This window comes from Rutilus rutilus (assembly GCF_951802725.1).
Source record: "Rutilus rutilus genome assembly, chromosome: 7".
NCBI lineage: Eukaryota > Metazoa > Chordata > Actinopteri > Cypriniformes > Leuciscidae > Rutilus > Rutilus rutilus.
The window spans coordinates 6,845,042-6,856,692 of record NC_140221.1 but is presented as its reverse complement, the minus strand read 5'-3'; the positions used below and the strand labels follow the sequence as shown (position 1 = coordinate 6,856,692).

At 35.4% G+C, this 11,651-nt stretch overlaps 2 protein-coding genes across 2 annotated transcripts in view; one reads left to right on the top strand and one right to left on the bottom strand.

The window, feature by feature from the left end:
- Positions 1-413: 413 nt before the first annotated feature.
- On the bottom strand, positions 414-6,240 carry drll.3 (draculin-like, tandem duplicate 3). Its single transcript, XM_084414114.1, has 2 exons — positions 5,890-6,240; positions 414-2,699 (listed from the first exon to the last, which is right to left on the bottom strand). Exon 2 carries the CDS (start codon positions 2,692-2,694, stop codon positions 997-999), a length of 1,698 nt encoding a protein of 565 aa, XP_084270240.1. The 5' UTR covers positions 2,695-2,699; positions 5,890-6,240; the 3' UTR covers positions 414-996.
- Positions 6,241-9,903: 3,663 nt separating this feature from the next.
- Positions 9,904-11,651, top strand: part of ap2b1 (adaptor related protein complex 2 subunit beta 1) — a 49,316-nt gene continuing 47,568 nt past the window's right edge. The window contains exons 1-2 of the mRNA XM_084414290.1: positions 9,904-10,042; positions 10,531-10,585. Coding sequence (XP_084270416.1) covers positions 10,549-10,585 — 37 coding nt within the window. The 5' untranslated portion in view covers positions 9,904-10,042; positions 10,531-10,548. The remainder of the gene's footprint in view (positions 10,043-10,530; positions 10,586-11,651) is intronic.

The following is an 11,651-nucleotide window of genomic DNA, read 5'->3' as shown; positions in this document are numbered from 1 at the left end:
GACTACTTAACTTAGTGATTGATTACTATCAGGATGTGAAGAGACTTTCATCCAGTATAACAAAAAAAAAAAAAAATGTTTCTGGAACAAATCTCCTACCCAGCCTTTAAATGATCTGTTGGTGCCAGGTATCACAGAACTCGTTCAGAGGTTTTGTGGAGTCCATGCCTTGACACATCAGAGCCGTTTTGGCAGAACAAGGGGGACCTACATAATATTAGACAGGAAGATTTAATTCTGTTGCTGTTCAGTGTATATGAGGGACTTTAGACTCTTCAGAGATAAAAGTTGGTGGGCATCTGCTGCACATCGAATAAAATCCAATTCAACCTGCCCCCCGACTCAAATTATGACATTTTTTATTTTCAAGTAGAATAAGCAAGCAATGAAATGGACAATAAAAGTCGGATAAAAAGATTCATGAGTTTAATCAATGATTACTTGAAGCAAAAGCTACAATTAAGTAAAAAATTTATACTTTACAGTATATCTTGCATCTGAATATTCAATGTCACAAGTAGTAGAATAGCTAGATGTTTTAAGGAAAGCACAATAAAAGCAATCAAGTCAAAAATAAATGTCAGATACATGTCTCTAAAAGTGTTACAGACGTTTCTTCAGTTTCCTGAACTATACATGCAAGCACAAGAACATTTTGTAAACATTTATGAGGTGATTAAACAAAGTGGAATGATAAAATGTCATAAGAAATGAAAGAAAGATATAATAAGGAAAGATGATACTTAAGAATAAAACTTCTTAGATATTGTTCTTTTAGAAGGAACTCCATCTTAAAACTCACATTGGAAACTTCTGGGCATGAAGATGAACTTTGTTCATTGTGGCAACATTACATGACATTTCTTTGCCCTCTAATTTGTTGTGGCTCGCTAGGAAAGATTTCCATAAGTTTTCCAAATTTCCAGATTTCCAAAAGTTTACTGTGTTGTTGTTTTTTTTAAACTTTATTTTGTATGACTGCATAGAGAAGATAATTTACTGATGATCTGGCTTCTCTCCAGTGTGGATCCTCTCATGCGTTTTCAAGTTTCCCAACAGAGAGAATCTCTTGCCACAGTGTGAACATTTGAAAGGTTTCTTTCCACTGTGAGTTAACTGGTGCTGAGTATGTTCGGAACTTGTATAAAACATCTTCCCACAGTCAAAACACGTATACGGCTTTACAGAGTTGTGTCTTTTCATGTGTATTCTTAAAACAGCCAGGTACCTAAAACTCTTTCCACACTCAAAACACGAATGACGTTTCTCCTTAGCATGAATTTTCTGGTGGTTCCTCAGGACTGATTCCAAACCAAAACTTTTATCGCACCGATCACAATGAAATGGCCCGTCTACAGAATGAGTATGCATATGTAATTTTAAAGTGCTTGAATGTGTGAAACTCTTCCCACATTGGTCACACGTGTGCGGCTTCTCTCCGGTGTGGATTTTCATGTGTGTCTTAAGGTTACTTATTTGCGCATAACTCTTCCCGCACTGATCACATGTGTGCGGCTTCTCTCCGGTGTGGATTCTCATGTGATTCTTTAGGTTTGATGTGAGAGTAAAACCCTTCCCACATTGATCACATGTGTGTGGCTTCTCTCCTGTGTGGACTGGCATGTGTCTTTTTAGACTTTGTAGAAGAGTAAAACCCTTCCCACATTGGTCACACGTGTGCGGCTTCTCTCCGGTGTGAATTAGCATGTGGATCTTAATGTCTTGTTTTAGCATGAAACTCTTCCCGCATTGATCACATGTGTGCGGCTTCTCTCCAGTGTGGATTTTCATGTGTCTCTGAAGGTGGTCTTTTCGTGTGTAACTCTTTTCACATTGATCACATGCGTGTGGCTTATATCCAGTGTGGATTCTCACATGTTTGTCAAGTTCTCTTTTGCGTGCGAAACCCGTCCCACATTGATCACATGTGTGCGGCTTCTCTCTGTTGTGGATTCTCATGTGTATCTTGAGGTTGTTTTTTAATGAGAAAGTCTTCCCACACAGATCACATGCGTGCGGCTTCTCTCTGGTGTGAATCGTCATGTGTATCTTGAGTTGGTCTTTCCGTGCGAAACTCTTCCCACACAGATCACATGTGTGTGGCTTCTCTCCAGTGTGGATTTTCATGTGTCCCTGAAGGTGTACTTTTTGTGTGAAACTCGTCCCACATTGATCACATGTGTGTGGCTTCTCTCCGGTGTGGATTCTCATGTGTGTCCTAAGGCCTCCTTCTTTTACAAAACTTGTCCCGCATTGGTCACATGTGTGCGGCTTCTCTCCCGTATGGATTTTCATGTGTTCCTTCAGGATTAATGTACTAATAAAACCTGTCCCACATTGATCACATGTGTGTGGCTTTTCTCCAGTGTGGATTCTCATGTGTTCCCTAAGGTGTACTTTTTGTGTGAAACTCTTCCCACATTCATCACATGTGTGTGGCTTCTCTCCAGTGTGGATTTCCATGTGTTGCTTAAGGTTTCTTTTGCAGGTAAACCTCTTCCCACATTGGTGACAGGCAGAAATCTTCTCTCCGGTGTGGTTCTTTATGCTAAGGGATTTTTTTGGTTTCTGCTTCTCTCCATTATGAACTCCCATGTGCATCTTAAGGTATGTTTTACATGTGAAACTTTTTTTACAATGAGAGCAGTTGAAAGATTTTTTGGCTTCCGTTTTTCCTTTCTTGTTCACGTCCATCAGATCTAAAAAAACAAAACATTATACAATCAAAAATCAAAACGTAAACGAATAAAAATTGAACCCAAAAGTTTAGATCTTTCTTTTAAAGGGATATTTCACCCAAAACTGGAAATTATGTAATTAATTACTCACCCTTATGTCGTTCCAAACCTCTAACACTTTTTTGTTCATCTTCAGAACACAAATGATGATATTTTTAATGAAATCTGAGAGATTTCCGTCCCTCCATTGACAGCTACGCGACTACCACTTTGACGCTTCAAAAAGTTCATAAATAGATCGTAAAACTAATCCATATAAATTGAGTGGTTTAGCCAAATTTTCTGAAGAGACACGATAGCTTTATATGATGAACAGATTGAATTTAGGCTTTTATTCACATATCAAAATTTATCAAATGTAAACAATTTGTATATGCAATCTATTACTTAGACACATGATCACCTCTGATAACAGATCACTCTAAATTGTAATGTAGATGTGCATTTTCTGTAAAGCTGCTTTGAAACGATGTGTACAAAGCGCTATACAAAAAATTTAGCCTGGTTAAAACCAGACCATTCTCAGTAGTAACTGAGTTATGGTCTGGCAAAGCTTCATTAATAACTCATTTCCAAAGGGGCGTCACCAACGGACGTCGCTCAAATTCCTCTGGGAATTTGTGCCTCGATTTGGACGGATTAAAAATCGGCTTGAATGGCCTCTTTGCCAGACTACTTGCAGAGCAAATCTAAATTTGCTGGAAGTTTGTCTGGGTTTTCCCAGGCTACAAAAAATGTGAATTGAATTGAAATTGAATTTGAATTCAATTCAAATTTTCTATCATGTGTCTTCAGAAAATTTGGACTAAATCCCTCAATTCCTTTGGATTAGTTTTACAGTCTCTTTATGAACTTTTTGAAGCGTAAAGTGGTAGTTGCATAGCTTTCAATAGAGGGACAGAAAGCTCTCAGATTACATAAAAATATCTTCATTTGTGTTCCAAAAGTTGTACGGGTCTGAAACGACATGAGGGTCGAGAGAGGGAGATTAAAAGAAAATGTTTTTTTCATTTTTGGGTGAACTATCCCTTTAACAATATCAAATCTGGATAGTTTGTTATGCAAAAACTGCTGTGCAAGATTATGAGCATTTTTAATGTCATGAGCATGATTTGCATAATAATGCATTATGATTTGCATTATCAAACAGTTGATGGTAGCCATTGACTTCCATTTTTTGGAAAAAAAATAAAAAAATTCGTTCTCTTGCCTAAGATACTTTTGCGTTCCCTCGCAAAGCCTGTTGTGAGCTTGGACAAACACTTCCTGTTAAATGTCCCGCTGGCAGTGTTTCAGACAGCTCGGTATATTAACTATGGAGCTGTTCATAGTTTGAACTTAGATGCAAATATAAAGAAATACGGTCAGTGTTTAACTTCGCACTTTGTCTCTCAGCCGCCTGCTCATATAGAGACCAATTTATATTATAAAGCTTGTTTTGAGGAAAATTGGGTTGTAGCTCGTTGACTACGTTATTATGATTGGAAATAGGTTTCATTTGTGTTTCAACAACGTTTAGCTCACGAGTTATTGATCCGGGAAGTTAGAATCTGTGAATATATTACCAACTTTACTAAAATATTATGAAATATTATTACAATTTAAAATAATTGTTCTCTTTTTTAATATATTTTAAAATGTAATTTATTTTTGTGATGCAAAGTATCTCAGGTTATAAAAAAAATATTAAGCAGCACAACTGTTTCCAACATTGATCATAAATCAGCATATTACCGTAGAATGATTTCTGAAGGATCATAAGACACCAAAGACTGGAGTACTTGCTGATGAAAATTCAGCTTTGCATCACAAAAATAAATTACATTTTAAAGTATATTAAAAAAAGAGAACCATTATTTTAAATTGTAATAATATTTCATATTTTTTTAAATTGAAACTTTTTTTTTTTTTTTTTTTAACTGCAGGCTTGATGAGCATAAGAGACTTCTTTTAAAAACATTAAAAATAGTAACGTTTCCAAACTTTTGTACTGTGTATATATATATATATATATATATATATATATATATGGCCTATTTAAATATGAGCACATAACTAAATCTTAGAGCCACCATAGAAGAGTGCCATACTTTATTAATGTAAAGGGAACATTTCTTGAACATTCTATCATCATTTACTTGCCCTCAAGTTATTCCAGATCTGTAGAACTTTCTTCTGCCGAACACAAAATATATTTTGAAGAATGTTGGTAACTAATTAATGGGCCCCATTAATTTCCATAGTATTGATGATACAATTGTCATTTTTGGGTGAACTATCCCTTTAATGGCGATTCACAGTTTTAGTAGGCTATATTGCCAAATGCTAGTGCAATATTATAATTTTTATATTATCGTTTTCTCTTTTCCCCTTTCTCCGTGCTAGACTTCATACTTGATGTTTTGACGGCTGTGAACAAGAAATACTGTTTATTTAATGCTAAATTAACACATTTAAAAAAAGAAAGCCTGATCCAACAACAACAGCAAAAACTTTAATGGAAATGAAGTGAAGCAAATGAAGACTACGTGAGTTGCAAATGGCCACAGGTGATTTTTCCAGCCGATTTTTAGATAAAAAGCCTAATTTACATAATGAACAAACGAGGAGGTATTTTGGTAGTGAGGTGAGTGACCGCAGCGACTGAACTACCTGTTGAGATAATCAATGGTCCAAATGGAAATAAACACTTCTTTTTTGTAAGAAGATGAGCTTAAAATTTGTCAAGAAGCTGTCCTGCTCCGGTGCTCACATCTGATACAAACATTTCCCTCAAGAGACGTAAAACCATGAAGCGTGACCAAGCGTTAAACCCCATTAGGCCCAAAATCAACCCAAAATGTCCCCTATAGTGTTTCATTTAACTAGACACATAAAACAAAAAACAAAATGTCTCTTACGCTTATTTTACTTATTTTTCCTAGTTTTCTCTATATGGGGAGGCTGAAACCTGAAACTATAAATATGCTCAAGTGCGCCACATGCGGTTTTCTGAAGTAATACAGACAGCGGCTTCAGTCACGAATCACGATTTCTCACTTTTTCACCACACAATAACGATAAGCATTTATTATAATATACACAACAGTTCAATAAACTAGAAGTGGGTATTAAGTGACTTACCTTTTAGATATGGTATTAAGCGACTTACCTTAGGATATGGTCCGTTTTTTCTATTTCGCCGACGAAAATAGTTCCATGCAAATTCACTGCAGAGTGTTTGCGCGTGTCTGAGGAACGCAGAGCTGTTTCGCTTGTATGGGATAAATCCATAGAGGATAAATCGGGGTTTTGAATGTTTCAGCACGTGCTTCTCAAACGGAAGCTGTACCCTATACAGGACCAGTGTTGTTGAGGCTTTTAGGCGGGACCCTGCTTACTGTCTGTGGACTGATGAGCTCAAGTCATCACCGGAGCACTGACGCATTTTTACAGTCACCAAAAATATTATTATTAGCCGCCTACTTTAGTTTCTGCAGTTAAGAGTATTGATTTGTAGAGTGGGAGGAGTTAAAGGTCAGCATCAAAAAGAATACCTTGATGATCAAGCTTTTATCGTTTGATCAACTCATCATTTAACTCCAATGTATTATTTGTTTGTTGGAAAGTGTGTGCTCTCCTCCTCTCTGCTGCCATCTTTACTCTTAACTAGGTTAGGATCCCTCTCCAGTGCTCTTAAATAATTTAGGAGCTGAGACCTAGTCTTAACACTTAGAAACCTTTATGATTCACACTTATTCTTAGGTTTAGGAATAAGAGTAGAATTATGTCATTCTTAGAATTTTGGCAGACTTAAGACTAAAATGTTACTCTGAGCAGCTTTATACATTTGGCCCCTAAATAGATATTTATCTATATCATATATCTAAATAGATATAGATATTCTCCCAATAAAAATAGTCTGATAAACACAGCGAATTTATTCAGTTAACTTGTTTCATGAATCACGATGGATTCGACTTGTATGCAAAATCTGCTCAAAATAAGTTAATTTTCATTACTTTTTGGACAAAATTGTTTGTCGAAATATAATATATTACCATATAGCTAATGTAAGCCACTTAATGACCGTAAACCTAATTTCATAAATAGATAGCAGCTGTAATTTAATTAACCTAGATCCAATGGAAGTGAATGAAGACAAACACCATCATTTCACAAATGAATTTGCAGAACTGACATATAAAAACGAAGACAAACATCTTTTACAAAAACCTCAGTATTTCAAATGTGAAATAAAAAATGAAGATAGAAAGGTGTAATGCACCTCAGATGGGTTTTAAGTTTATTCAAACTAAATACATAAACTTATATACGATTACGAATACAAAAAGAAACAGAAACATGTTCTTCAGGTTCTTCTACAGGTTCTTCACAAATCCATTATTTGAATGAAAAAGACCTTCCATTATTTTAAATTATAATAATATTTCACAGTAATACCTGCTAGTTTGATCAAATGCAGGCTTGATGAGCATAACACACTTCTTTCAAAAACATTAAAAATAGTAATGTGTCCAAACTTTTGACCAGTAAAAAACAGTAATATACTGTAAAATGTAACAGTCAGATTTATTAAACGAAAGAGGTTCATTTCACTGAAATATTACTAAAAGTTCATAGAAAAAAGTTATGCGAAGTCAATAACTGATAAGGAGAGTAAATATTAAACTGAAATGATGGAGAGATCTGTTTGTTAAATTAATTTATTTTGTGGGTCACCACTGTGCTGGAGAGTGGAGCCTGTGATTCAGTCAAAGATGAGCAAAGAAACACTGATGTTATGCTGCCGGTTGCTTTATTTAAAAGCTGTAACTGTGTAGTTGCTGATGCAGTGACAGTCTCCTTGCTAAGTACTTTAGCACATACATGCGTGCTATTGTTCGCTAAATAACTGCAAAGATTTTAGTTAAAGTCATGTTTTTAATGAATTCACTATTACACATTAGGTGTTTGCAGATTAATATTAAGAGATATTTTCAGTGGACTCAAATGAAGCAAGTTCACAGTACTATCAGTGTAAATACTAGTTTTTGAACTCAAACTGTTGCAATCGGTTTCCCAAATGATACTTTCCATGGTATTTTTACGGTAACATACTGTAAAAAAGGAGAGCTGTAAATTAACGGTAAAGGGCTGTAAATTAACAGTACATTGCTGGCAACCACAGCTGCCAGTAGATTACCGTTATTTTACAGCAAATGGCATCAAACCGTGAATACAAGTTTCAGTGATATCATTAGCTAAATCACACAAAACCTTTTCTATCTCCAAAAACATTCTTTTGGTCTCCATACATACACAGATACTCTGATGGCCAGTCAAGAGACAGCAATCAGACTCAAAAACATTATTTTGTCTCCATACATACACAAAAAAGGCATTGATGGCTGACGGTTTACAGCAATTAGCCTCCAAAAACAATCTTTTGTCTCCATACAGGCATTCCTTTGATGGTCGGCCTCCCTCTGAGCAAATACTTCACAAATAAGAACAGTCTGTTTGAACCAAATATGACTTGTCTAGGGGGTCAGTTTTATAAATTATAAGCCTTTTATAGATTACTATTTTACAGTATGCATGTATTAAGACTCATGAAAGAGCAAAATAAACTGGTGAAAGTTTTCACAAATCCAGTTTTGTCTGAAAAGACAGTTTTTCCACCATCTGAGGATGTGAGTTGCATGATAATGCACAATCCATGCAATCCAAGGCCAATAACGCTTCTGTGGAAGAAATGTTATATGTTCTATATGTTTGCGTTTTCTTATATTAATATAATCTTGGAAACATGATTGTAATTAGACTAAGGTAATGAAATGCATGAGGATTGCATGTGGAGTCCCATGATACTATACCACATTATTAGAAGAAAGAACTGTTATTAACCCTATTGAATGAATGTGTGTGTTGATACATGAATGTTTGACCTTGTGACCTGACAAAAAGTTAATGTGTGACTCTGTTCAAGGGTATTATATGATAGGCATCTAAACAATGTGTTAGTAATGGCTGAGACATTTCTTCATTTAGCCTCGAGAAAAATTGTTTGGGGGAGCCAGGACAATAAAGAAGGATGGCCTCCTCTCATTGTCACACTCTGCAGCCACTTTGTATGACTGTATGATTGCTGACCTTTCCTTGCAAGGGAATAAATAATCTTTTAAGACAATTGATACATGTTTGTCTCTTATTCAGTAATAGAAAATTGTTTGCCGCCACCACAGCTTCTTTTTCTGGAAAGCTGTTTACTTAAAGGCTATAGTTCACTTAAAAATTAAAATGCTGTCATCATTTACTCACCCTCAAGTTGTATCAAACCTGTATGAATTTCTTTCTTCTGCTGAAAAAAAGGAAGATATTTTGAAGAATGTCGCTAACCAGACAGTTGATGGTTGAAAAAAATACCATGGAAGTCAATAGGGTCCATCAACTGTTTAGTACCAAGGAAGGGTTACCAGACAAAAACAGTACACACATCTGAATAATCAATGGAAGCCTAGTATGACCCGTCAAGATGTACTTTTAAAATGATATACTGAATTATCCAGACAGCAACATAGTGTCGGCCCAGATCCGGCCCACGTTGAATCCACACGTACCAGATGTGGCCAGGACCTGGGCCGACACTATGTTGCTGTCTGGATAATTCAGTTGCTTGGATTGTTCATTCTCACAGTCTGCATGTCATTCTTTATTACACAAGACAAAATGTACCGAGCAATTAGAAACAATGAAACGTGACCGATTGTGAATATTTTCTTATTAATGAACAAGATTCACGCACAAGCATAATATGCATACTTTACAATCCAATCAAACTTATGTTCTCTTATAAATGTGTTCAAATAACTAAATTAAACAAAAATGTAACAAAAAAGGACTACTATTTGAAAAGGATTTGGGGTCATGTAAGTTAGATCCAAATATTTTGGAATCAAGCTGATTGGTTTCCACGCAGTGTGAGACAAATAACATTTGATGTGATATTATCTCCTGCAGAATGTGAACTGATGTAATGTTAATCTCGCCGGGGTTGTATAAAATCCATGGTGAATGATAACCACATACTGTAAAAAGATATCTCAACGATCTCAACAGAGATGGTTGGTGTAACGTCTGTGTGGCTCCGATCTCACACATGCTTCTTGTTTGTTGGTTCCGCTCTTCATTTTGTTTTTCCGGGTGCGCTCCATCTTCCAGCGTCCGACCAAGCTGTGGCAGAAACCGCATCTTCCATCTCCCCGCCGGGAAGAGCTCCAAAAATAACCAAATATTAATCGCTTCGATTCTTACATCCCTTTGTGCGTATATATTTTTGTGTTTTCATCAATTGTTTGCATTATAATTTAGACAGGACAGGTTCCTGTATTTGAGTCGATAAAATCCTGCTTCCATGGTTTTCACTAGCTTAGCATAGCTGGATCATTTTGGGTCACGCCCAATTAATAAACTTAAAAATCATTAGAGTTGTGAGGTGCTTGTGCAAATATTATTTCTGACATATATGTTTTATTATGTAACGTCTTGTTACTGTGGTTATGTTACTATGTTGCTGTCTGTTCATGTAGCAAATGGTCTAACTGTTCCTGATGATTTCCTGTGAAAAAATGGCAATTGCAGACATGTTTCAAATTTGTATCTGTTTTCTAATTTCATGACCGTTAATGAAAATGGCCAGTTGGCAGTCAAATATATTTTGAGATTATATTATTGTTGATTTAATGTATTGTTAAAAGGTTTATCTGTCAATGTTCTTTATGTTTACTGTAATTGATTCCCTTCTCACCAGATCTGAGAAGCTGTCAGAATGACTGACTCCAAGTATTTTACCACCAACAAAAAAGGCAAGTACATTTAAAATCTGCTTAAATATGTTAATTTCAGCTATGGGATGGTCATATGATTTAAAATGAAATTATTTTTAACCCCCAAACAGTTTTCTCACAGTTTGATATATTTATAAATGTTTTTTTAGATTTAAGATTGTGAGACATGATATAGTCTAACGTTAGCGGTGTAATTTTGTAGTATGCAACTATGCATAAGGACCAGATTCAAAACCCTTTTTTACTATGAACCAAGCAAAATTGCAACTGAACTCGACTGCCAGTGATTGCCCTTAATTTCGTGTGTAGAAAACAGCAGAACTGACTTTTTGATGGTCTTTTTTTTTCGTGGGAAAACCCCCAAAATAATGATGTATAATAAAACTTTACTTAAACTATCACTGTAATAATTATGAAGTAAAAACATACATTATTAATGTGTACTTTTGCTGTTCCAGAATATTACAAATATTAGCATGTCATATCATATCAGTCCTCCACGTATAATGTAGTTTATAGAAACAAATTAATTTTAACCCATCAGCATTGGACACGTCAAGGCTAAACTACACGATATCTTTGTGTTTGCGCATTTTGTGAATCAAAGGCTGTTCTCTGTAATCTTTTTAAATGCACCATATTTGGAAACAGATTCTCTAATACACCATTCTTCCAAAATGTTGAAGTTTAATTGATATATAAGCTTAATACATACCTCATAAAATGCTAAAACTGTTGTGTGTTTGACAATTCAATAATTTCCCGGCACACAAAAACTTCTTGGTCAAAATGACAGTCCTTGGCTAAATTACACATTTTGGCTTCAAAAGGCGACGACTTTGGGGCACTATTTATTTTGTACCTACAATAATCATGGAACTTAATTATTAAATGTTAAAATATTATTATAATTTTTTTTTTTTGTGGAAGTTGTATTAAAAATCCATTTGGCTCAAAAATATGAAGAGGCTCGTGCTCCCTCGGTTTGAATGAGCACGACGCCTCTGTGAATGTGCACTCGTTTCTGTCAAAGACCTACAGAACAAGAAGTGGACACACGCACAGTTCCTTGATCTTTCCAGTT

What these genes read in the sequence shown, in the direction of transcription:
- drll.3 (XM_084414114.1), bottom strand. Translation starts at nt 2,694, where the DNA reads ATGGACGTGAACAAGAAAGGAAAAACGGAAGCCAAAAAATCTTTCAAC.